The sequence below is a fragment of the Trachurus trachurus genome (genome assembly GCF_905171665.1).
Source record: "Trachurus trachurus genome assembly, chromosome: 19".
Taxonomy (NCBI): domain Eukaryota; kingdom Metazoa; phylum Chordata; class Actinopteri; order Carangiformes; family Carangidae; genus Trachurus; species Trachurus trachurus.
The window spans coordinates 2855001-2881911 of record NC_139913.1 but is presented as its reverse complement, the minus strand read 5'-3'; the positions used below and the strand labels follow the sequence as shown (position 1 = coordinate 2881911).

Sequence of the window (26911 nt, the reverse complement as noted above, 5' to 3'; positions counted from 1 at the left end):
GCGCCTGTGGACCAAAGCGGTAGTGTTTTGCCTGAAGGAAGACTCCATTTCCCATGAACACTAGCGTGAAGCCCTGTAAATATCCTGCATTAAAATTAACAAAAGACATCAAAACTAAGTTTCTGTTTCCAGTGGATCATTTCAAAGTGAAAACACAAACATAATCCATTGCTAAAGTGCTGTTTTGCCTGTTCCCTCCTTGTTGTGACTCGCAAAAGTGAAAGTGAAGGAAGACTCCATTTCCCATGAACACTAGCGTGAGAGCAGGGTTCCTACCATGCTCCTCAAAGCTGCTTAGTGCCAGAGAAAGAGATACAGACCCCCTCAGGCCATGACAGAGGTGTCATTCAACTTGTTGTAAGTCGATGTATCATCACAAAAGTTATGAAAATATTTTATGAAGGTTGAAAAGTTCCTTAGTGTTGGTTTAAAGGTCGGTTAGTGTTTGTTTCTCAACTCAGGAAAACTGGTTCCTTCTGAAGATTCACTGTGAACTTGTTTTTGTGGGGTCTTTGTGGTGCATTTGAGTCAATAATCAGTTCATTTTGATGAGGTTTGTTGAAAGAAGGACTCTAAACTTCTAAACTTTGAGATGATTCAGGTCTGTACGGAGGTTTGTTCTCACACTGAGTCAGTTTTGCAGTGGTGGTGTGTTCAAGGACGCAGCAGTAGCTCTACATTATGATAACAGTGCAAGTACAAGTGTGTTATCTGGGTTTAGACGCAGTGTTTTCTGTGTTTTCTGCTGCGTGTGGACCGTGGCCTGTTTCTCAAATATTAATGCAGTGGCTGCTGCTGCTGCTGCTGCTGCTGCTGCTGCTGCTGCTGTGGGGGAGTTGGGCTTTGTAAGTGGGGGAGCTTTAAATAAACCACAACAGAGCCGGAGTATAATGTCTCTGCTCTCTATAATTACCCCCCTGACAAATAAAGAGTAATTAAATCTGAATTTCTTGTCTAGCATTTGGAAACACTAAATGGTTATTGAGTGATTCAGCGAGCTGGCGCGCTCCACCTCTTCCTCCCACGCCGCCTCACGTGGCGTCGTGTTGCACCACCGCTTTCAATTCATTTTGCACATTTTATTTTAGTGTAAAAAAAAAAAGAAAAAGAATTGAGATCAGGACTGAGCGTTCCCATCTCATCCCTCTCTGAGCTGACCAGCTAATCCTGCATTTAACTGTTAAATTTGCATGTTTTTTTTTTTTTAACATTCCCATCTCTTCCTCACACTCGTCAACAACAGTGTTCGCTCTCTCCGTCAAATTATACTAAGAGCCTGATACTCGCTGAGAGCCAGTTGCAGCAGCTTTCAGAGGATCAGCACAGACTGGCTCCGCACTCGCTTTATTATTTATATATATATATATGTGTGTGTGTGTGTGTGTGTGTGTGCGTGTGTGTGTGTAGAGCTGGGTGGCATTGCTGTTGGCAGGAGTCAGTGTGAGAGATTTACAGCTCAAGGCAATCCTGCATGGCTGTCCGTCCAATCTGTTTCCCTGGTAACCGTTGCATTTCCGAAGCGAGAGAGAGAGAGAAATGAATCATCTGCTGCTCACACATCACACATCACACATCACATCACAGGCCCTCCAAAAAAACTGGGAACAAGATTATTATTTACGATATTTTGGACACTGAGGAGAATTCAAACCATCGAAAATCTGAAAATTGGCTTCGCTGACACAGAATGAGAGAGAAGAAACTGATTCACTCTGTTCGGCCTCAGAGGAAACGTTGTAAATACACTGAATTAATAATATTGCATCATCATCATCATCATCTCACTTTTAATTAAAGCACCACATGTCTTGTTTTGCAGGTTCATGAACAAAAACACAACACGTCAGAGCCACAGGGCGTCAACGGCTCTTTGTTTGACAGGAAGTGACATTAAAAACATAAAATGACAAATCAAAGAGTCAATAAATACATGACATCACATACAAACAGTACAACAATAAAAAGAGGATTCATTCTTCTCTTCTCTCTGCTTCACATTAACTATCGAAGCCTCGATCCCTGAAGATCTGCAATAAAAAACATGATGTCGACATTTTGACTGAAGAATATTTACAGTCTGCGTCACAGCGGACATGAAAGGACAATAACAAAGAATAAAAGCTCAGAGAAGAGTTCATGTACATTTGGTTTAAAAGTGTTCTCGTCTTTGTTGCCAGGTGACGGGGACAAAGCACCAGATGAGTTCTGTTAAGGTGCAGAGGTGTAACATGGTTCATTGTGTACTGGATGTTATATCGTTCCAGAGCGTTTCATTCTGGGGAAAAGAAACAACATGTCGCCAAACTATAAATCAAAGATGTAAATGTGTCCAAGAGGAAATCTAACCCTCCCTGAGAAGAGCAGCTTCATCACCAGCTCCTCTTCTCTTCTCTTCTCTTTATTCTCATCCTCTAGTTGCTCCTTTATGTCACAGCCTTAGTTCACTCTGCATCAGATCACATCATGTTGTTGATGATGATGATGGTGTGTGTGTGTGTTTGTGGTATATTGATGTGTTGATGAAAAGAAGCGATTATCGACAAACGTCTTCACTTGCATTCAAAAAGGAGTTTATTACAAGAAAAAGAACAGTAGTGTCAAAAGAATGTTGAATCTTGGAGCATCTCTGGTGCCAATGTGAGATCTCTCTCTCTCTCTTGGCCCAAAGCCCTAAACCTTATATACGTTTTCTAATTCTAAAACTCCACCTTCTCCAACAGAAGGATGTACTGTAGTCTTGACCAAGATGGTCAGACAAAGACCGGATCTAAAAACTGAATCTAGCCTATACCTTCTGACATTTAAAGGGATAGTTCACCCAAAATTGAAATTTCACTCATTATCTACTCCCCCTCATGTGGACTAAGGGCTGGGAGAAGTTTCAGAGTCCTCCGTGGCTTCTCTGAGTTACAGGGGGTCTCGGCGTAGCAGTGCATGTCCATATAACGGTTGCAAATGGATACCAACTGTCTTCGTAACAAAAAGACACACCAAAAAACATCCAAATACCTCCATGCTGCTCGTATGTAATGTCCCTCTTGTATTGAAGCCCCGAAATGCGAAATTGTTCAGAAAAAAATTAAATAAGTCTATATTTCAAGCTTGTTTGTAGCGGAAGCTCCTCTTCCTGGTTCGTCCAAATTGGACGGAAAGCTTGAAATATAGACTTATTTAATTTTTTTCTGAACAATTTCGCATTTCGGGGCTTCAATACAAGACGGACATTACATACGAGCAGCATGGAGGTATTTGGATGTTTTTTGGTGTGTCTTTTTGTTACAAAGACAGTTGGTATCCATTTGCAACCGTTATATGGACATGCACTGCTATGCCGAGACCCCCTGTAACTCAGTTTGAATTTTGGGTGAACTATCCCTTTAACCTCTTGACCAGGCTAACTTAAACATAGATAAGGTATCAAGTATCCCCAAAAACCATGACCTGACCCACAGAAAAAGGGTGAATGACAAGGAACACATTTCTCAGGGTACATTTCACAAGAATCAGTCATTACCCCATCTATTAGACTACTAGATACCTAATCCAAACATCTTTAAAAATGCTGTAAATGTATGTGTGTGCCTTTCTCTCTTGTAACATCTGCATTTATTCATATTTATTCTATTTGAATATAAACTGTTACAGTACTCATCACAAATGAAGTTCCTATCCAAATGGTGAATGACCTCTGACCTCTCCCTTAACCTTTAGGCAGAGAAAACACTTGAAGAACATAAGATAATTCAAGATATTAAAGCAAAAGAAGTTCAGGTGGATAATAAACTATACATCTTCTTCCTGCAGATGGCGCTCCGCTGAGCGAGCTGTCCTGGTCGTCGTCCCTGGCCGTGGTGGCCGTCTCCTTCTCGGGCCTCTTCACCTTCGTCTTCCTCATGCTGGCCTGCCTCTGCTGCAAGAAGGGCAAGACCGGCTTTAAGGTGAGAGGCCGAGTCTCATGAGGACGAGCTGACACACACACACACACACACACACACACAGGGCCGTTGCTAGGAATTCTGGGCCCCCTTAAAGAATACTAAAGTGGGCCCCTCCCCCTAACTTTTCCAGTTTTTTTTCTTAGACTATTTGTATTATCATTTTTCATTTAGCCTTCTTTGTTTTGATGCTAATGCGGCATTACACTGCAAAAACTCAGGTATCTTACCAAGAATATTTGTCTTATTTCTAGTCAAAATGTCATTTTTTGTCAAAACAAATCTCATTATACTTAAAATAAGACACATCATATTAAAAGTAGCTTGTTTTTAGACACTTCTTACTTATTTCAAGCATATTTTCACTTGGAATAACTAGAAAAAATCTGATAGTGTTTTCACTGGCAGATTTTTCTACTTATTTCAAGTGAAAATTTGTTTGAAACAAGTGAAAATGATCTAAAAACAAGTTAATTTTTAGGTAATGAGTCTTATTTTAAGTGGAAAAAGATTAGTTTTGACTAGAAATGAGACATTTGGATAAGAAATAAGACAAATATTCTTGGAAAGATGTTGAGTTTTTACAGTGTACTAGGGTCTTACGCAGAATAAATCAGTCATACAAAGATTAGACTACTGGGGTTTTTTATGGGCCCCACTGGGCGCTGGGACCCTAGAATTATCATCACCTTTCTTCCCTATACAACGGCCCTGCACACACACACAGACTCATTAAATCATAGCAGGTTGTGTTGAGGTCTTGCACAGAGATGAGCACTCTAACCCTCTGAGCCGTGAGCAGTTTGCTGTAAATGGTCCGAACACAGAACGACGTCGTCGGCCGCGGCTCCATTATCCTGAGGACTGAAGGTCTCCATCTCCGTCGTCCATTTAGACTCTCGTACTCGGGGGGGGGGGGTGTTTATTATGGGATGTAAGTAAACAGCACAGCAGACAAAAGGTGGCGGGAGGCCTGCAGCTTTTCAGGACCATCATCATCAGGATCCCATTTCTGAGCAGCGTGATGAAATGGGTCACGGCGCCGAAAGAAAATAGGACAGGGAACAAGAAAAACTGTGTGTGTGTGTGTGTGTGTGTGTGTGTGTGTGTGTGTGTGTGTGTGAGAGAGAGAGAGAGAGTGTGTGTGTGTTAAAGGAATGGTGGGAATGTGAGTGTGTGTGCTGCAGGTTTTCTGTTTAAGGTTAGGTTTTCTGTAAATAAAACAAATACAGTTTTATTTACATTTAGCTTCTCACCAAATCCCGGCTGTATGAATGATTAAAGGGGACATCATATGGAAATATCACTTTCTGAAGGCTCTTTAACATATATTTGGCTGTTTGCCTTTTGGCCCCAAAATGTGAGAATTGACAAAAAAAAATTGGTTGAAATCCATGTGGTTTTACCAGTTGTCTGACAATGATGTAACTAATCTTTGAATTTGCATAACCCCACCCCTACCTGGTACCAGTAAAAGGGGCGTGGCTAGCAGTGGTTCATTTGCATTTAAAGGGACAGGCCCTGAAAGCAGCAGTTCTGAACAGGGCTGTTTAGAGAGGATGAACAGAGCTGTGATGTTTGATCCTAGGGGTATTCTGACCAAAGCATGTCACAGACATGTCTTTAAGACACCTGGGACCTATTTTATTTTATAACGTGATATGCCCCAGCCTATTTTCTAGGCCTTTTCTCAAAAATTGCATATCGATAATAAAATGCAACCACAAGGTCTATTTGAATACTTTTGGTGTCATAGTAAAGGGAAACAATTGAGAAATTGCTGAGATGTGTACATTTCAGTATATGTGTTACTGGTGAAGAGTAAAAATTAAATAAATGTAATGTTCACCCCCCCAAAAAAAATCATATTTTGGACAAGTGTCCTTCAGAATGATGCTGCTAAAGCTCAAAACCTCTATCAAATGATTGTACAATGTATGAACATTATCTCTGCAGTGGTTGATTCTGATAAAGTGAAGCAGAACAAAATTATTGAGATTTTACAACGAAACATTCAGACAAGCTTTCCAAAATGTCCATTTTTTGGCACCTTATAAAGGTGAATTTGTGGAGAAGGGGCAGAATATGTGTCTATATGCATGAAGACGCGACCAAGGTGGCTGCGTGAAGATGCAGCTGTGCTGATGTGGCCGCAAAAAAAAGGAAAAAGTCAGTCGTGGCCAGCGGATTTACGGCCGGTTAACTCTGAAAGACTGAAGACACAATAACTTATAGTGTATAGCTCAGCTGATAGGGCAGCTCTCCTCCAATCAGAACTTTGTTCCAGTCTGGGTTTGATTCCTCCTGTTAGTGATCAATGCATTTATTCTTTTCTTTCTTTGTGTAATGTGTGGCCTCTATATCCAGTTGTTCTGTCTCTCAGTCCGCATGCAGCTGTCCAACGACCCTAAACGGACCCTAAAACATGTGACTTATACATTCACGTTACATTTACTTTACGACTCTGCAGGAATGTGAATCACGCCGCTGAGACGTTTGTGGATGTTTTCAGATGACGCTCTGCTCCATCGTCGTTGGGTGTTTGCAGCTGTTTGCTCATAAACCAACACATTGATCTGATAATGGTAGAAGACTGTAATGCATCAGCAGAGTTGTGAATCTTTGCACCGACTGTAGTTTCAGTTTGCAGCTTCTCTGTTAATTACTTTTAATTGAATCATTTGTGGTTTGACAAGACAAACAGATCAGAAGAGGAAGAAGAGGAAGAAGATGCTGCTGCTGCACTGGGGATTTATAATCAGTGAATTATTGAAGGTTTATAAAAATAATGGAGACATTAATCAGGGCCAGCTGTCGCCCTCCACTGTATCTCTGTGATTCATATTCCTGCTCAGCGCTGGAAACTGGAAACTGTGAGAAGAGAAGAAAGCAATTTATTCCTCAACTTCTGAATGTGTGTCGCACTACAGTTATGTAAGTCATTAACATAACTCAAGTGGCTGAGTGGTGATGAAGCTGCAGAAAGGCTGATGCCGGTGACACAGCGATAGAGAGAGAAGCACGTGTGAGGTTGTTTTAATAACGACGTTAATTTGCCTCGGGGCTCATCTCCATCTCCTCTCTTCTCTATCTCTCTCGGCTCTTTGCTCATTTCCTCTCCGATCTTAATGTGTCCTCAGAAACTCAGAGCTGCAGCCGCGTTACATAACTTCCTGTTCCCTCCTGAAAACTCTCTGTGTTTATAAATCTGCATCTTTCTTCTGTTCTTCTGCGTCTTGTTGTTGTTGTGAAGCTGCAGCCCAGAAACTGACATGTGTCAAAAGAGATGACGCTCTGTACACACTGCAAAAACTCAAATATCCTACCAAGAATATTTGTCTTATTTCTAGTCAAAATGTCATTTCTAGTCAAAATAAATCTCATTATACTTAAAAATAAGACTCATCACATTTAAAAAGCAGCTTGTTTTTAGACACTTTTTACTTTTTTCAAGCAAATTTTCCACTTTAAATAAGTAGAAAAATCCGATAGTGAAGCAAGTTTTTCTTTCTTATTACAAGCACAAACAACTTGCTTTGACTGGCAGATTTTTCTACTTATTTCAAGTGAATATTTGTTTGAAACAAGTGAAATGATCTAAAAACAAGTTAATTTTTTAGGTGATGAGTCTTATTTTAAGAGGAAAGAGATTAGTTTTGACTAGAAATGAGACATTTTCAACAATTTTGACAAGAAATAAGACAAATATTCTTGGAAAGAGTTTGAGTTTTTGCAGTGTGTGATGTTCCCTGGTTCTGGTTGTGGTTGTGGTTTGTATCTGTGGCAGACTGGACCACCCAGATCGGACCTGTCCGGGGTGTGTCCGAGTTAGAGGCCTGCAGGGTGGGAGGAGGAGGAGGAGGAGGAGGAGGAGGAGGAGGAGGAAGGAGGGAGAGAGGGCGCGAGGGCGTGAGGAAGGGCATACCCATGAGCCCACAGTGCATCCGGCCTCGGGGCCCCATCTGGAATTAGACACAGCCTCTCCCAGAGCAGGAAGAGGGAATTTCAGGGGGGAAAAAATGTTAAAAAGAAAAAAAAAAAAAAAAAAAAAACTTCAAGAGGATAGGAGAGAGAGGAGATGTGTGTTTAACAAACAGAAAGAGAAAGATGAGGAGCTTCCTCCTCTGGTTCTCACTGAGCTCCGGCTGCAGCTTCTCATTTCAAATGTAGAAATTGTTGACTTGATTTTTCTTGTCATTTTCACACATGAGCAGCTGTATGAAGTAAACACATGAGAGTAAACACATGAGATTTACTGTAACATATTCACTGGAGCTATTTGGTGAGTAAACAGCTGCTAATTAATGCTAACATTAACACTGGAAAACAACTGTTTAGTCACTGCTGACTGATCCATGCTAACCAGCTACAACACATGGTTCCTGTCAGATCTCCACCTGCTTCAGTCTTTAAACTCAGCTAAGCTAATCGTAGCATACATCCATGGCAACAAAACAGCAAATAAATATGCTATATGTCCTAATGGTGAGGTGTTATTTCCTTAAAGAAAATAAAATGGTCAAAAGAAGCAAATAAAAAATGTAGAATCTACATTTTACAGCTGAATTTCTCATATTTCCATTCAGCAGAACGATTATTTGAATAATGTAAAACGTCCTTTCTGCTCCAAGTGTTTTTAATTTGTTGGATTCAGAGATAATGGACTTAAACCTTGGATCGTTATCAAAGCTGTTAATCATGGAAACACGAGCGGCCTGAGGCGGCGGACTGACATTTAGCCACACACACACACCACACACACCCTTTAAAGGGACAACGAGGAGTTTGTATTTGGTTATAAAAAAGTCTCATATTAATGTGGATGAATCTACGTTATCACTTGTTAATGGCTCCATTTTAGATAAATATATCGTTTTGTCTCTATTGTTATTTTGTTATTATTAGTGGTGGTGGAAATGCTGGGCGAGCCAACCAGCGTTTCCTTACTTTTGGGTTCGCGGAAGCTGCCCAGCGAGTCATGAGAGAATAACGCCGCCAAATTCTTGGCAAGACGTCCAAGAATTTCACCGTGCGTGCAGAGGCTCATGGGAAATGTAGTATGAAAACACTTTGCTTTCCAAAACTCCTCGTTGGCCCTTTAAATTTCACAGTAAAAGCTTTAAGGAGCTTTTATTTTGTGCAAAAAAAAGATAAAAAAGAATAAAATACAATAAAATACTGAGGCTGTGGTGGTTTCCTGTTAGCCTGATGCATCAGCCGCTTACTTCATTACATTTCATATAGCGTCTGAACACGAGCCATAGGGATTCGTTTGCTTTCGGGAGGCGGTTGCTTACATTTGCTTCAACTAATCGCTGCTGCTTGGTGGTCACGTGTGCTATACACCGGTTAAGCTCATAGGTTAATCTTGAGTGCTTGAGTTCAACGTCATCGCCTTCACTTACCCGTCTGTTCGCTGATTGGTCCGTCCGCTCTGGCGGACGGAGCAAACCGAAACGCATTGCTAGTTCCCTGACTACATGGTTGAGGCAAATTAAATTTGCCGGAACCAGTAGGCGGCGCTAGCCTGGCTAGTTTCCTGTTGGATGTGAAGCTAAACTGTAAAATGATTAAATTAAAAGGATCAGATCTGGGTCAAGTTGACGGACGGTGACGGTCAGGGTCAAAGGTCAGGGAGGGGAGGGGGAGGGGGAGGGGAGTGGACAGTCCTCATAGTGTTGACAGAAACTAGGTGTGGGGACGGGGACGGCCCTGCAGATGTTCTCTGGCTGTTGAGAGAGAGAGAGAGAGAGAGAGAGGAAGAGAGAGTGATGTCACAAGTATAGTATGCGACCCCCCCCCTCCTCACCCCCTCTCTCCCCTCTTCTCCTCTCTTCTCTTCTTCCCACTTGTATTTTTCTCCCTCACATTTTTTTGCAGGGGCTCAGTTTCTCTCCTCCTCTCCCTCATGAGACGACTGCACTGCAAGAATATTTGTCTTATTTCTTGTCAAAATGTCTCATTTCTAGTCAAACTAACCTCTTTCCACTTAAAATAAGACTCATCACCTAGAAATTATCTTGTTTTTAGATCATTTTCACTTGTTTCAAACTAATTTTCACTTAAAATAAGTAGAAAATCTTTTGTGCTTGTAATAAGAATGAAAAACTTGCTCCACTATCAGATTTTTCTACTTATTTCAAGTGAAAATCTGCTTGAAAGATGTAAAAAGTGTCTATGTTTATTTTAAGTAGATGGAGGTTGTTTCGACTAGAAATAAGACAAATGTTCTTGGTAAGAGTTTGAGTTTTTGCAGTGCGGAGATGCTGCTCCCCCTCCACTCCTCACTCCTCCCCTCCACCGTTTCATTTTCTCCCCCTCCCTCCCTCCATCCCTCCATCCCCAGCAGTCCCAGGGAGAGTCAGGGCTCAGCTACAAAGCCCCTTCCTCCTCCTCCTCCTCCTCTTCCTCCTCCTCCTCCTCCTCCTCTCTGGACCCAACAATAAGGCTCCTCTCCTCACAGTGATGATGATGATGCTTTAGACTTGAGACTTTAGCCGAAGCTGAGAGCAGCAGCCGTCCGTCCTCACCTACAGTATGGACTCTGAGGAGAGGTAAGTCAGCAGAGACACGGGGGGTTTGATTCATCCGGTCTTTAAAATCAAGACTTTACATAAAGCAAAATATTGATCTGTAGATATTTGAGGATGTTTGATAGAAAAAGCAGCAGATTTCTGTGTGAAAAGCAAAGTGTTGCAGTTGTTATAGATTGATTGGTGGATCGACTGGAGAGGAATCAGCAGGAGGTTTTTGTAAACACAGGTTTTTATCTTTGGTTTTTCAGGGTTTTTTTTTTTTTTTTGCTTTTTGCATTGTGAAATCTGTGAGTTATGGGCTGTTGCACAAAACAAGTTAGTTTGAGGACATCACTTTGTTTCCTCCAAGTCGATTCTTGTTGTTTTTCTGGAGTAAAAAAGACTGAAAGATGATTTCTATGATTAAAAAAGTAGAAAGTAACTTCGACTCTTGTTTGGACGGACGCTGTTTTTACTGCAGGATGTGTGAGAAGTCAGGGATGGGTTTTCTGGTCAGTAACTGGTGTGTGTGTGTGTGTGTGACAGCTTGTGTGTGTATGTGTGTGTGTGTGTGACAGCCTGTGTGTGTGTGTGTGCAGAGTGAAACCACATGTTGAATGGGAGGGCGAGCAGGGCCGTGTGAAGGTTTAGATGTGAGGCTGTGGGAGGGAGCAGCAGCCTGCACTCATTCTTGGGGGACGGGATGAAGTGAGAGATCGAAGTGTGTGCGTGTGTGTGTTTGTGTGTGTGTGTATATGCGTGCATGTGCATGTGTATATGTGTGTGTGTGTGTATGTGGGTGTTGCAGAGGGCTGCAGCAGGTCACATTTTTCCAGCATTGCGACCCCGCTGCTCTCCAGCTCTCAACTAAGAGACTTTTATTCTGACATCCGGTCCGAGGACGAGGCCAACTCCCTCCCTCTTCGTCCTCTTCGTCCTCTTCGTCCTCCTCGTCCTGCGATCTAAGGATTCTTTGACTGCTCGTCCAGCTCGGGCCTCGGTGTCACATGCAAACCTGCAAAAAAAACAAAAAAAACATAATTCATCCAGTGTATTTGTCCATGCAAACAATCCCTTAGCTCATGTGTTGACGGGCGTGGACTCACTGGTCTGGAGTTAATTCCAAATCAGAGAACTCATCTGTTTCAGTCCACTGTTGCTTTAATGCATATTAAAGGAGCTGTGATGTGATGTGATGTGATGATGTGATGTGATGTGAGTGAGATCAAGCTCTAATCTCTCTTATGCAAACAGAGTAGTGAAGATTTATTGATCCCAGCTCCTCTGTCTGCCGTCATCTGGGGCCTGTGAGGCCGAGCTGCCGGATCACAGGAGGTTTCTGCACAAGTGCAATAAAAACACACTGCAAAAATTCAAAATCTTACCAAGAATATTTGTCTTATTTCTAGTCAAAACAAATCTCATTCTACTTAAAATAAGACTCATCACATTAAAGAGTAGCTTGTTTTTAGACACTTTTTTACTTTTTTCAAGCAAATTTTCCACTTTAAATAAGTAGAAAAATCTGACAGTGGAGCAAGTTTTTCTTTCTTATTACAAGCACAAAAAACTTGCTTTCACTGGCAGATTTTTCTACTTATTTCAATTGAAAATTAGTTTGAAACAAGTGAAAATGATCTAAAAACAAGTTAATTTTTAGGTGATGAGTCTTATTTTAAGTGGAAAGAGATTAGACTAGAAATGACATTTTGACAAGAAATAAGACAAATATTCTTGGAAAGATTTTGAGTTTTTGCAGTGCAGATCTTTGTTGTTATTTCTAAAAGGATAGAAAATGAAAAAGAAATACTATTAAACTGTGAAATTGTGAGGTTTAATTGTGAGGCACACATACAGTACGTGTTAATCTTGGTACAAATAATCTGGTGGTGAATCAGACTGGCTGTGTGTGTTTACTCTGGGATGTTCCAGGAGTCTCACAAACAGCTCAGAGACTCAGCGAGCGCGGCCAGAACAGCTCGGCTCGCTTCATCTCAAAGCTGCTGCTCTGCTGCCGCCAAGACATCACACACACACTCTCCTCCTCTAGTGTCATTACTGTATTCCCCTTCCTTTATAAAAACATAAATATAAATATAAATGTGCAGGTCTGGACTCATCATGTCCTCTAATAGGACACGTTGTCATGTCTTTGACCTTACAAGAGAGGAAGCTGTTTACCAGCGACCACCTGCTGCGCTAATGAAGGCAACCTGCTCCTGTGTGTGACCTCTTCTCTCTCTCTGTGTGTGTGTGTGTGTGTGTGTGTGTGTGTGTGTGTGTGTGTGTGTGTGTGTGTGTGTGTGTGTGTGTGTGTGTGTGTGTGTGTGTGTGTGTGTGTGTGTGTGTGTGTGTTGCAGGAATTCAAGAATGTGGACGGCGAGGACTACCATGCAGACATGTCCACCGTGGCCTCGCCGGCCTCCCAGGGCCCCGACGTCTACATCCTGCCGCTCACCGAGGTGTCGCTGCCCGTCGCCCAGCAACCGGCTCGATCAGGTGAGTCAGACACTGTGTTAGGTGTTTAAAGGGATAGTTCAACATTTTTGGAAAATTGGCCCATTGCCCATAATCCCTATAGTCATAGCAGTAGGTTCGTTACCTTTAATTGTCGGTGCAAGCTGTTTTTAGAACGGCGGAGCAGAGCCGTGAGCTGCTCAGAGCTACGCTACGGAGGCTCATGGGATTTCTTGGTTTCCCTCATCAAACTCATCAAATACACAATCCAACAACTCCACAACGCTCTGGTGGACAAGTTGTGACCTGCACATTCACCATGCTATGAGATAATAACACAACGTTACCACACAGAGATGTTTTAGAGGGAAATTCATGCAAAACCGCTGATGCGCGTTGCCTTCAGGGACAGTTTTTCATCAACAGTCTCTGTATTTCCCTCTAAAACAACTCTGTGTGGTAACGTTGTGTTATTCTCTCATAGCGTGGTGAATGTGCAGCTCACAACTTGTCCACCAGAGCGTTGTGGAGTTGTTGGATTGTGTATTTGATGAGTTTGATGAGGGAAACCAAGAAATCCCATGAGCCTCCGTAGCGTAGCTCTGAGCAGCTCACGGCTCTGCTCCGCCGTTCTAAAAACTGCTTGCACCGACAATTAAAGGTAACGAACCTACTGCTATGACTATAGGGATTATGGCAATGGGCCAATTTGCCAAAATGTTGAGCTATCTCTTTAAGGAGTTAAACTTTGGTCATCTCACTCACTTAAACCTCTGAAATCCCCACGCTGCATTTAAAAAGATTTACACTTCTCCTTCTGTCAGATGGAAGACGAGCGCTGCGTCCAGTCATGAAATCATTGGTGACAGTTCTGCCAGCGCTCTGTGCTTTAACGTCTCTCCTCTGTCTGTCCTTCGCTGCAAACTGATGCAAACCTTGCAAGAGCTTTGTAAAACGGCCCGAGCTCAACACAACATAACACCACACCACCACAACACATGTAAGACGAGAGCAGTTCTGAAGGGTGTGAGAGTAAAATACCGTCCGTGGATCTGGCATCCATCAAAAACGTCGGTCCCTGGAGTGGAGCACCGCCCTGACGCTGGGCCGGGACCAGCTGGGCCTCCACCTTTCTATCCCACAATCCCTTGCTCCGCTCCGCTCTGCAGCTTCAGCTTCTTCCCTGCAGGATGAACTCTGTGCTCTTTAACTTTCACTCTCTCCCACAAACATCTGCCTGTTGCATAATGACGTCCAGGCAGCCGGCCTACACCGCTGCACGTTGGTATGCGCGGCATCCCAGAGCACAAAACCCCAGTGAGAAGATCCCTCTTTCTTTCCTTCTTTCTCCGTGTCGCCCTCCTTGTGCGACAATGGGCCGCGTTGTGCGTCGTCGATGGGCCGATGCTGCTGCCTGATAAGTGTGGTGAGACTTAATGCGTCAGGCCCACGCAGCGAAAACATCAAAAACTCAGATGTACACTGCAAAAACTCAAAATCTTTCCAAGAATATTTGTCTTATTTCTTGTCAAAATGTCTCATTTCTAGTCAAAACAAATCTCTTTCCACTTAAAATAAGACTCATCACCTAAAAACTAACTTGTTTTTAGACAGTTTTCACTTGTTTCAAACTAATTTTCAATTGAAATAAGTAGAAAAATCTGCCAGTGAAAGCAAGTTTTTTGTGCTTGTAATAAGAAAGAAAAACTTGCTCCACTATCAGATTTTTCTACTTATTTAAAGTGGAAAATCTGCTTGAAAGAAGTAAAAAGTGTCTAAAAACAAGCTGCTTTTTAATGTGATGAGTCTTATTTTAAGTATAATTAGATTTATTTTGACTAGAAATGACATTTTGACTAGAAATAGGACAAATATTCTTGGTGAGATTTTGAATTTTTGCAGTGTAAGAGTGGTGAGACTTAATGCGTCGGGCCCACGCAGCGAAAACATCAAAAACTCAGATGTAAATGTGAAACATTCATTATACATTCGCTCCACACACACAGACACACACAGGCTGCAGGTTCCTCCCAGTGTTTTGTAGCCATGCAGATACACTCTGACAAACGAGCTCTCTGATGACACATCAATAGGAGGAAGGTTAATGGGATTTCATTTGCAGTCGGTTCATTGAAATGCTGCAGCTCCTGGTGGGAGCAGATAACTGTTAGAGCCGCAGCGATCTGCATGGCTACATAAACACCACTCACTCGGGGTAAGTGACTAAACTATTTTCCCACCATTGTCTGTGACCCGACCCCCTTGAACATATGTTCTGGTCTTCAGTGGATAATAGAAACCATTAGAGCGGCTTGTTTCGAGGTCGGGGGATTTCTGAGTGCACCTTCAGGAGAACCTCGCCCAGTGACATCAGCAGGGGAAATAAGTTTTTCGGAGAAATTGCGTCTTCAGCTCAGTTCGCTGCTCGTAACCCTGGCCTCATTTTTTCTCCCCTACTTTTGTTTGCTGTCAGTTTTTCCTGGTCTTGTTCTCTACTGTGTCCTCCTCCTCTCTGCAGCTCAGGTTTATTTGTGCAGTTCAAAGACGAGAGACTCTGCACGGCGATTAAATATTAAAACAAAAAAGCTATAAACATACGGCAACAACAGAGTGAAGGGAAGCAGCAGAGATGAGCCGAGCCGACGCGGTAGATCGGGGCCGCGAGGCAAAGAGGATGATGAAGACGTTGTGTAGGAACAGTGATTATTAGGTAGAAGAAAAATGAAAAGGTCCTCAGGTCGCTTTTAACACAGCGTCGCTCTCAGATCTGGAATCTAATCATTCCTGAGAGCTGAGGCAGATGTGGAGCTGAAGCACTTAACAGCTCTGAGTAACTCTGCCTCCTCTCAGCCAGCGATCCTGCTGTTGTTGAACCACTGTGTGTGTCTGTGTGTATGTGTGTGTGTGTGTAGATATAGGTGGAGCTCCTAATGAGGCAGCAGCAGCACTGTCAGTAAGAGCCTTGGCTGGTTGGGACGTGACGGACGGGGGCCCCGGTCCCCAGGATCCCCACCCTGATGCAGCTGGTCTCTGCTGCAGTGCTGCTCTACAAACTAAGACTAATGGAGCTCACACACACCCAGAGGAGACCAGGGAAAACACACCGAGCCAAAACAAGTCCATGTTCACGCACTGCAAAAACTCTAAATCTTTCCAAGAATATTTGTGTTATTTCATGTCAAAATGTCTCATTTCTAGTCAAAACTAATCTAGTTACACTTAAAATAAGACTCATCACCTAAAAATGAACTTGTTTTTAAATAATTTTCACTTGTTTCAAACTAATTTTCAATTGAAATAAGTAGAAAAATCTGCCAGTGAAAGCAAGTTTTTTGTGCTTGTAGTAAGAAAGAAAAACTTGCTCCACTGTCAGATTTTTCTTCTTATTCCAAGTGAAAATCTGCTTGAAAGAAGTAAAAAGTGACAAATATTCTTGGAAAGATTTTGAGTTTTTGCAGTGCACACACACACACACACACACACACACACACACACACACACACACACACACACACACACAAGATTTAGAAGAAACATTTAGGGCTGCAATAATGATAAAATAGATAAAAATGATCAATGATTATGAAAGAAAGGCGTTGGCAACAAATTCCATTATTGATTCGTGACGCGCGATTAATGCGTCGCTCACTGTGTTGAGGAGAAAAGATGGTTTAAAGAGGAACAACAACATGCAAGTCTGGTCTCTTTTCCCCGGTTGTGAATTTGTTTTTCCAACGAAGCCGGTGAGAAATCAATCCATGGAGCGGTGGATAAGGTTATTTATCATCTACCATGTTACCATGTGTATATCTGTGTAGTCTTATCTGTCATAAACAAGAGATTACGGGTGTGGGTTTCTACATGACTCCGCCCCCTTTAGGAGACCAGCAGACCGTGACTCCGCCCCCTTTAGGAGACCAACAGACCGTGACTCCGCCCCCTTTAGGAGACCAACAGACCGTGACTCCGCCCCCTTTAGGAGACCAACAGACCGTGACTCCTCCCCCTTTAGGAGACCGGCAGACCGTGACTCCTCCCGCTTTAGGAGACCAACAGACCGTGACTCCGCCCCCTTTAGGAGACCGGCAGATCGTGACTCCGCCCCCTTTATGAGACCAGCAGACCATGACTCCGCCCCCTTTAGGAGACTAGCAGACCGTGACTCCTCCCCCTTTAGGAGACCAGCAGCAGCAGCAGGTCTTGAGTCTATTGAAGTGAACGTGAGCTCAGATTATGGTCGATTCCTTCGCTAATTAATTTTAGTAATGTTAAATATGACTGCTAGCTGTGCACATATTTAGTTATCATAAGAAAATAAGAACAGCTCACTTTCCCCTAGCGACAACTTTTATAAATCCACACACACATTCACAACACGAGGTGGAGGGATGAGTGACCACGCCCACTTTAGGAGACAGGAAGTGTATACGATTTCATATCATTGGTGCAGCACGAGGCAGTAATGTAAATGTAGAGGAGCAGAGCGGTGTAGAGCTCCGGTATTTTGAAACATGACCGAGGTGTAGAAAACACTTCGACCGAAATCTACTAAAGTGTTTCACTCTGCCTAACGCTAGAGAGTGTGTGAGTGCAATCTTTACAGAAGCGATATGGGATGGCACAGTGTGTGAGTGTGAGATTGTGTGTGTGTGTAATAGCTCCATGCCAGATCACTTTCACTTAGTTTTCAGCGTAATGTTGAGACAAATCCTGTCAACAGTTAGTTTTGTTTCGTTAAAGCTATTTGACATCAATATTTAGTTTATTTTTTTCTTTAATTATCATTAATAATAATAATGTATTAGTTAAACTTAACAGCATCCTGTAATTGTGCACTTTTTTGCACTGTCAATTGAAAATATTCTGTTTTTTAATGAAGAGATGAAATAAATTATGCTTCTTTTTTATTTGATTCATTAAATAATCGACTGATTATTCAATTAATGGTCAGTTGCAGCCCTACAAACATTAGATACACTTTCAGATCTGTTATGAAACAACAACAACAACATGACAGCAGCAGCTCGGTTCAGCTTGTCGATCAGGACCGGGACGCGCCGGAGTGAAAGAGGATGATGGGAATTCCATTTGGCTCTGAGCGATTTAGCTGCTGTGCGTCTCGCTAAAGGACTTCCTGGCTACTATAGCGGCTAAGCTGGATGCATTCTTCAGAGAGAGAGAGAGACGCTCAGCAGCTCACGGGGCTTAGAGAGAGGACGCCTCGACTCAGACTCAGACTCAGACTCTGTCAAATGGAAATTGAGTTAGTGTATTGGCTGTAAAGAGATCCCAGAAGCCAGCGGGGGGGAGTGGGGGGTCTGGGTGTGTTCAGTGTGAAGAGGAGACACGTGAGATAAAAACAGCAGCAAAAACACACAACCTCAGCTGTAAAATGTAAATATGAAGCTCATAAACTCATATTTTATTCATGTTTTCAGATATCAGATGTTGAAACTGAGACATTTAGATTTTGATGGCAGCAGCACATCTGTTCATCAGTCCTGAGCAGGAGTTTAAAACGGTAAAAAGTCTCAGTTTCAACATCTGATCCGTTGTTTATGTTCTGTTGTGAATAAAATACGAGTTTATTATCTTTTCTCTTTGTATTTACATTTCACACAGCAGCGTCTCAACCTGGCTGTTTTCTCCCAGCATGCATCCTGCTGCTGCTGCTGCTGCTGCTGCTGCTGCTCCTCTCATTGTTCCTACAGCGTTATGAATGTGTGAGGTGAACATGGTGCAGGACTTGAGTTCTCGTCTACAGCAGAGATTGTACTTTTTGGATGATACAGAGGTGATACAGAGTCCCTCGCTGTAAACTCAACCGTTTTAAGAATTCTTTTATCCCAATTTCCATCAAATTTCTCAACAATACTGCTTGAGTTTGTGCAATAATTCTTATAGTGCTCCTACTATGGTGAATTTATGAGGTGTATGTACAGTATGTGCTATGCTGTTGGATATGTGCAATATGGGTTACATTGCAAAAACTCAAAATCTTTCCAAGAATATTTGTCTTATTTCTAGTCAAAATGTCTCATTTCTAGTCAAAACTAATCTCTTTTCACTTAAAATAAGACTCATCACCTAAAAATTTACTTGTTTTTAGATCATTTTCACTTGTTTCAAACAAATTTTCAATTGAAATAAGTAGAAAAATCTGCCAGTGAAAGCAAGTTTTTTGTGCTTGTAATAAGAAAGAAAAACTGATTTTTCTACTTATTTCAAGTGAAAATCTGCTTGAAAGAAGTTAAAAGTGTCTAAAAACAAGCTACTTTTTAATGTGATGAGTCTTATTTTAAGTAGAATCAGATTTCTTTTGACTAGAAATGACATTTTGATTAGAAATAAGACAAATATTCTTGGTAAGATTTTGCATTTTTGCAGTGTATGTTATGGGATATGTGCAATGCTGTTATGTCTTGTGTTTGCTGGGTTGGTATGGCTGAGGTGTATTGTGTTTTTTGTCATTGTGGCCAACAAGGCATGTATAGGTATGGTGCAGCTACAGAGTCCAAGACAAATTTCCCTGAATGGGACAATAAAGTTTATCGTATCGTATCGTATTGTATGGTTCAGAAGGCGGGGGCCGCTGCTGCTGCATGCCGCTGTTCTCACCGGGCCGGGGTCGGGGGGTCGGGTCGTGTGTGGAGGAGCGGCTGGATCATAATAATGGTCCCAGTGTGTGTGGACTAACTGGTCCTAACTGGTACCATGCTGCCGCCCGGCCGCCCGGCTCGCACACACACAATGACGGCCATTCTGTCTCTGGGATGGAGAGAGCGTGAGTGGGTGTAAAGGATTGGAATGACCAGTCTGGGGAAGAACGAGACGGACGGACGGACGGGGACACAAAGACGTGTCTGTCTTGTCTGCTGCTTCTACACCCAGAATCCAACTGTCATCGTGGGAGACAGAGAAGGAAAAGAAAGAAAGAGAGAAAGAGGAGAGGGACTGAGGGAGCGAGGGAGCTGCTGTCCGTCCCGGTTCATTTGGCTGAGCGGGGACAGGACAGGACAGGACGGTCGGTAGAGATGCTTCAGGGAGTCGGAGGACAGTCGGACAGGTCGGCATCTGGACTCGGTCCTCTGAGCCCGTGGACCATGGACGTCGTCCGCCCGTGGTGCGTTCAGGTGTCTCGGTGTAGAGGAGGAGGAGGCAGCTGGAGACAGAGGACACTTACTGTAAGAACCTGGATGTGGTGCGTTCAAGTTCCCATCATGACCTTTACTAGCCTACACTGCAAAAACTCAAAATCTTTCCAAGAATAGGCTATTTGTCTTATTTCTTGTCAAAATGTCTCATTTCTAGTCAAAACTAATCTCTTTCCAGTTAAAATAAGACTCATCACCTAAAAATCAGCTTGTTTTCAGATAATTTTCATTTGTTTCAAACTAATTTTCACTTGAAATAAGTAGAAAAATCTGCCAGTGAAAGCAAGTTTTGTAGCAAGTCTTGTAATAAGGAAGAAAAACGTACCGCATCAGATTTTTCTACTTATTTCGAGTTAAATATCCTTGAAAGAAGTAAAACGTGTCTAAAAACAAGCTGCTTTTTATGTGATGAGTCTTAGTTTAATTATAATGAGATTTGTTTTGACTAGAAATGACATTTTGAAGAGAAATGAGACAAATATTCTTGGTAAGATATTTGAGTTTTTGCAGTGTATACTATGTTATTATCACTGAGGACATCGTGTGTCTTAGTGATTTTACTCTTCAGTGGCTGAGAATTGATTGAGTTCTCCTATAAGAGCATGAGTGGTACAGGGTGTAACAGTACAGTGGGTTCGATCCCCGACTCGATCCTCCTCTGGTCTGTATGTGGACGTGTCCTTGGCTCCTCCATCAGCGTATGGACGGATGTTAAATGTTAAATGTTCTGAGAGCATGTGAACTCACAGATGTTTGAAGTTTCTGTCTTTGAGGAAACTGGATAAATGATTCATTAATGATTAACGGAGAAAAGCAACTGGGATTTAATCAGCATGGCTTCTTCTCACTGCTGTTTGAATTGTTGTATGACCAGTGACATGATCATCATGTTTGTCTTCGATCGTCAACTTTTGTTCTACAACTCGCAAAACACATTCCACATCTAAACTTTTCTCTTATTTAGCTTCTTTTTTTTTCTTTCTATTTGCTCTCATTCAAATTTCAGTGACTGTTTTGCTTCTGTCATGTTTTCTAATCAGAATCAACAAAATATTTATTGTCATTGTACGAGTGCATTGAAATTAATCGGGTGAATGAACTGGACATATAAATGCTAAGGATATAGCACCAGTAAACAGAGTATGCACAGAGTATGTTATGTTATGTTATAGACACTACTGCACTATTAACAGCACTTTAATCTGTATCATTGCACTACTGTACCCTAACTCCATGCAGTTTATATGTATGTTTTTGTTTTCTTATTTATTACACTGCATATTATGCACTCTGGTCAGATGCAAATTGCATTTCGTTGCCTTGTTTTTAACATGTGCAATGATCAATCAATCAATCATGTTATGTTAAACTTTATTACAGACTCAGGTCCAGTTTAACAGATATAAGATCGAATAGACTAAACATGGAGTCAGTGTTGGATTATTGTGAAAGGTTTGAAAAGTCTGCATGGTGACACGTTTTTAAGAGTCTGTAACCAGAGTTTCATGTCGCACAGAGCTGACCTGAGATCAGTGAGCTCTTCAGAAAAGCTTTAATATGGATGTCATCTTCATCATCATCACCATGTCCTCTCCTCCTCCTCCTCCTCCTCCAGTCCAGCTGCTGAAGGCCTCAGACCTGGGCCGCCACAGCCTCCTCTACCTGAAGGAGATCGGACATGGCTGGTTCGGGAAGGTGAGGCTCCGTCTCTTCATCACCACCTTTAACTTTATAACGCTGTGATCCCAGTCCTGTTTAAAAACCTGCCGACACGCCGCGTTACCTGTAAAGTCTGAGTGTGTGTGTGTGTGTGTGTGTGTGTGTGTGTGTGTGTGTGTGTGTGTGTGTGTGTGTGTGTGTGTGTGTGTGTGTGTGTGTGTGTGTGTGTGAGCCTTTGATGTCAGCTCGTCCCAGGTGTGATTTCCTCGGCTCATTTTACGCTGCTGAAATGTTCAAAGTAACGGATCTGAGCTGCTGCTGCTGAGCCTCTTTACTACCACTACATGTTGTTCTCTCTCTCTCTCTCTCTCTCTCTCTCTCTCTCTCTCTCTGTCTGCTCATCCTTCTTTTCTCTCCCTTCACTCATCAACATCCATCCATCCGTTCATCCTCTCCAACCTGTGTATGTCCATCTTCTTCCTCCCTCTGTGTCTCCCTTCCCTCCACCTCTGTAATGTATATCTATCTATCTATCTATCTATCTATCTATCTATCTATCTATCTATCTATCTATCTATCTATCTATCTATCTATCTATCTATCTATCTATCTATCTATCTATCTATCTATCTATCTATCTATCTATCTATCTATCTATCTATCTATCTATCCGTCCATCAGGTTCTGCTGGGAGAGGTGAACGCAGGTTCGAGTCCCACCCAGGTGGTGGTGAAGGAGCTGAAGTCCAGCGCCGGCGTCCAGGACCAGATGCACTTCCTGGAGGAAGCTCAGCCGTTCCGGTAAAACCTCCTCTTCCTCTTTCTTCTCCTTCATGGATGGATAGATAGATAGATAGATAGATAGATAGATAGATAGATAGATAGATAGATAGATAGATAGATAGATAGATAGATAGATAGATAGATAGATAGATAGATAGATAGATAGATAGATAGATAGATAGATAGATAGATAGATAGATAGATAGATAGATAGATAGACAACCAACACTGAGCAACATGTAAAAACGCCACCAGACACTAAGCAACATATACATATACACAGGTGTTTCCTGAACATATCTAATGGTTTCAGAGAGTTTTAACCTCAATGCAAATTTCACTGTAGAAAAAAAATGTTCTTGTTGCCGGGTGAAGGAGGAGCTCTGCAGGAAGAATGAGATAGAGAAACAGAAACAGAAACAGAAACAGAAACAGATATGATTTGTGTGTTTGAATGTTTTTTCATCTTCATGACACAAACAGTCACAGTGTGAATCACCGTGACGACGCTGAGCTGTAGATTTACTGTAATGTTCTTTATTATAACAATGAGACGGAAGAAACAGAGCTGCTTTGTTTGCTGCTCTAATCTCATGGTCTCTACTCCTCCTCTTCTTCCTCCTCCTCCTCCTCCTCCTCCTCCTCCTCCTCCTCCTCCTCCTCCTCCTCATCCTCCTCTCTCCCTCCTCCTCCTCCTCCTCCTCCTCCTCCTCCTCCTCCTCCTCCTCCTCCTCCTCCTCCTCAGGGCTCTCCAGCACCCGGCTCTGCTGCAGTGTTTGGCCCAGTGCACCGAGGTCACTCCCTACCTGCTGGTGATGGAGTTCTGTCCTCTGGTGAGTGTGTGTGTGTGTGTGTGTGTGTGTGTGTGTGTGTGTGTGTGTGTGTGTGTGTGTGTGTGTGTGTGTGTGTGTGTGTGTGTGTGTGTGTGTGTGTGTGTGTGTGTGTGTGTGTGTGTGTGTGTGTGAAGATTTTACACCTGAAGTAAAAACACATCAAACTGCAGCTCTGAGTAAAATAATAGACAGAAATCAAAGTTTATTTTACGTAAACAGTATTAAATGCAGCGTATTTAAAGGACTAATCTGTCTAATCTCTTGACCTTGGCTGCGTTTTCTCCTCCAACAGAAAACCTTTGTGTTTTATCTGTAGCTTCCTTTAATTATCATAATTATTTTTTTGGCGATAAACCGTCGTTGGCAGCTGCTGTAATTATTTGGCAGCCGAGCTCTGAGTCACACACACACACACACACACTAAATCCTGTTTTACTTGACACCGTTCACACACTGCAGCAACAGAATCCACAATCAGTTCTGCAGGATTGATTAGTTCAGTAGATTTAACACCGACACTTGGTGGTGATATTGAAAGTAATCAAAGAACTCAGACTGACTGGATTTCTGCCACTTCACAGCCGTCGACTTATTACTCACTGCTCCGAGTGAAGTGGAGTGGAAGTTTGTTAGTGAAATATAGTGATAAAACTCGGTAACACTTCATAAATCAATGAATACTTATGACAGCTGTGGTTAAGTGTCATTCAGTAAGTTATGTCACTTTTGATGCAAAGTTGACATTGTTTGAGATGTTCCTTGTTATGAGAACTTGACATAATTTTTAAAGTTTGGCCATTAGGTCTGCTATGACAGTTTAAATTGTCTTTATGTCAAGTTGTCAGAACAAAAACATCTCAAACAAGGTCAACTTTGCATTAAAAGTGACATAACTTACTGAATGACACTTAACCACAGCCGTCATAAGTATTCATTGATGTTTATGACAGCTGTTATGTCAATCTTATGAATACCTATTCAAGTAAAGTGTTACCTAAAACTCAATGTAAGATTATTATAAACCGGTCACTGGTTAAAGCATCAACCTCATTATTTAATGTGACTGTAAACAACGAGATGAAGGAAGACAGAGAGGAAATATTCACTGATAGCAACACAGTTTTACACCATTGAACGTGTGTGTGTGTCTCTGTGCAAAGACAACACTGCCCCCCAGTGGTGAGCGGTTGTAACACACGGCCTGTGTGTGTTGTTTCCCTCCGTGCTGCGTTCAGGGGGATGTGAAGGGTTACCTCCGGAGCTGCAGGACCGCCGAGGCCGCGACCCCGGAGCCGCTGATCCTGCAGCGCATGGCCTGCGACGTTGCCTCAGGACTGCTGCACCTGCACAAGCACAACTTCACACACAGGTAGGTACACATCCAGCTGCTGTATCGGTTATAAACACTGTATACAGGGTATCCACAGGGTCTTGAATAGTATTACATAAAAGGTGATAAATCAATTTTAGGAAAATTAAGACCCTTAAAAAGTACTAAAAAGTCTTTTCACGACTTTATAAAATCTTAAATTTTGAAGGTATTTTTTTCTGAATTAGCTGTCCAAGAGTTTGAGTCCTAAAAAACATTGAAAAAGTGTGTGAATTTATTCATTTTTATTAAAAAACAAAGATGAACCGGTACATAAAAAAAGAAAAGATTGTTGTTTTTGTTTTTTGAGAGTGGAGCAATGTTTCAGACCAAACACTCTATGATTGCTGTCGGAAGATAGAACTATTTAAGACTTATATTAACACAAACATTCCGCTTACTTCTGCTTTAAGTTAAAAGTGTCACTGATGTAAATGGTTACAGCTTGAAGTGGCGGTGAGGTATTGAAAAATATTGAAAAGATCTTGAAAAAGTCTTAAAAAGGTATTAAAATTAACTTCAAGAGTCCTGAAATATATAGAAAACATGTCGACACCATCATGATCTGTAAACTGGGAGCTTCCTGGAACAATATCCTGGTGCTGCCTGAGTGCAGCTTAGAGACTCCAGCATCAGTGATTTTGTTGCAGGCGGCGACCCCTCGTCTCCGGAGACACTCGGAGCTGCTTCCAGTCTGCAGCAGCTCCGTCCTCTTCCTCCACCTCCAGAGAGAAACAGAGAGACAGAGAGACACAGAGGATGTTGATGTGGACAGAGCAGCCCTGGAACATGAATTACATCACATCTCTCCCCGTCAGTCGCTGTTTGTGGATGCAGCAGCTCTAAATATTTTCCGGCTTCGTCCGAGTGTGTTTACTATGTTTATAAATAATGTGGAGACTCACCAGCTGTTTATTCCTCCTCCTCCTCCTCCTCCTCCTCCTCCTCCTCCTCCTCCTCCTCCTCCAGTGACCTGGCCTTGAGGAACTGCCTGTTGACTGCTGATGTCTCGGTGAAGATCGGAGACTACGGTCTGTCCCACAACAAGTACAAGGTATATACTAATTAAATTTATTCAGTTTCCGACCTTTACAGATTATTTCTGCTCTTCACCCTCATTTAACTTCAGAAAAACATGATGAACAACTCAGTAAATAAACCAGTCTGGATTTTGGAGGATTCACTTGAATTACATAGTTAGTGTGAGTTAGCGCTGGTTCATCAGTTTTCCTTCCTGTAAGGTAGTAAGCTGCGGATTTGAACTCTTCAACACTTAAACATGCAGGATTTCAATGTTTTCTTCTACTGCTGTTTACCTTTAAAAAGCATTCATCATGGGCTCTAAGTCGACCCTAGGGTTCATGTACAGACTGAGCACTGGGTGTTGCACCAAAGACACATTGTAATGTTGGATTTATGTTGTGAATGGAGTTAGGAGGTAGTTTGTGTTTTTCTTTAAATGTGACGTTTGAGGGTAACATTTATGCTTTTTGTAAATGTATGTTTTTAGTATTTTGTTATTATATGTGTGAAACCTTGGACGTCATGGGACGCAAGACAAATTTCAGAGTGATAAGTGTAATCTTATCTTATCTTATCTTATCTTATCTCATACTACTAGTTATATGTTTCAGCTTTAGCATTAGCCTTTTTCAACATTGCTTTAGCAGTTTCTTCAGCTAATTTAGCTTCGATTCAACAATTTCTTCAGCTCATTCAGCATTGCTTCAGCAATAGCGTTCAGCTGCTTTCAGCATTCACATGCATTTTCTGCAGGAAATGCTTTCTTTTTGCTTTTTGCTTTCTTTTTCTAGTTAAATGTTAAAATGCCTTAGTGACTCATTTCACCCTGTGCCTCCCATCAGGACGACTACTACGTGACAGCAGATCAGATGTTCGTGCCGCTGCGCTGGATCGCTCCAGAGCTGGTGGACGAGGTGCATGGAAACCTGCTGGTGGCCGACCAGACCCAGCAGAGCAACATCTGGTAGGATCTCACACACACACACACACACACACACAGACAGATGCATGCACATCTGGGTGGTCATTTGAAACAGTAGCTAACAGCATTGTGTCAAAAAGGTTCAGGATGCTCTTTGCACCTTTAATAATCTCCTGCCTCCTGAGAAACAACAAACTAAATCAGGCATAAAAACCATTAAATCATCATTTATCTGTAATAATTTGTGCTTTTAAGGTCACAA

The 26911-nt window shown here is 42.1% G+C and overlaps 1 protein-coding gene across 1 annotated transcript in view; it reads left to right on the top strand.

Moving 5' to 3' along the window:
• Positions 1 to 3878: 3878 nt before the first annotated feature.
• The window catches only part of aatkb (apoptosis-associated tyrosine kinase b), a 45438-nt gene continuing 22405 nt past the window's right edge, over positions 3879 to 26911 (top strand). The window contains exons 1-8 of the mRNA XM_083994769.1: positions 3879 to 3938; positions 12811 to 12949; positions 21677 to 21756; positions 22402 to 22520; positions 23248 to 23335; positions 24571 to 24704; positions 25674 to 25758; positions 26570 to 26691. Coding sequence (XP_083850895.1) covers positions 3894 to 3938; positions 12811 to 12949; positions 21677 to 21756; positions 22402 to 22520; positions 23248 to 23335; positions 24571 to 24704; positions 25674 to 25758; positions 26570 to 26691 — 812 coding nt within the window. The 5' untranslated portion in view covers positions 3879 to 3893. The remainder of the gene's footprint in view (positions 3939 to 12810; positions 12950 to 21676; positions 21757 to 22401; positions 22521 to 23247; positions 23336 to 24570; positions 24705 to 25673; positions 25759 to 26569; positions 26692 to 26911) is intronic.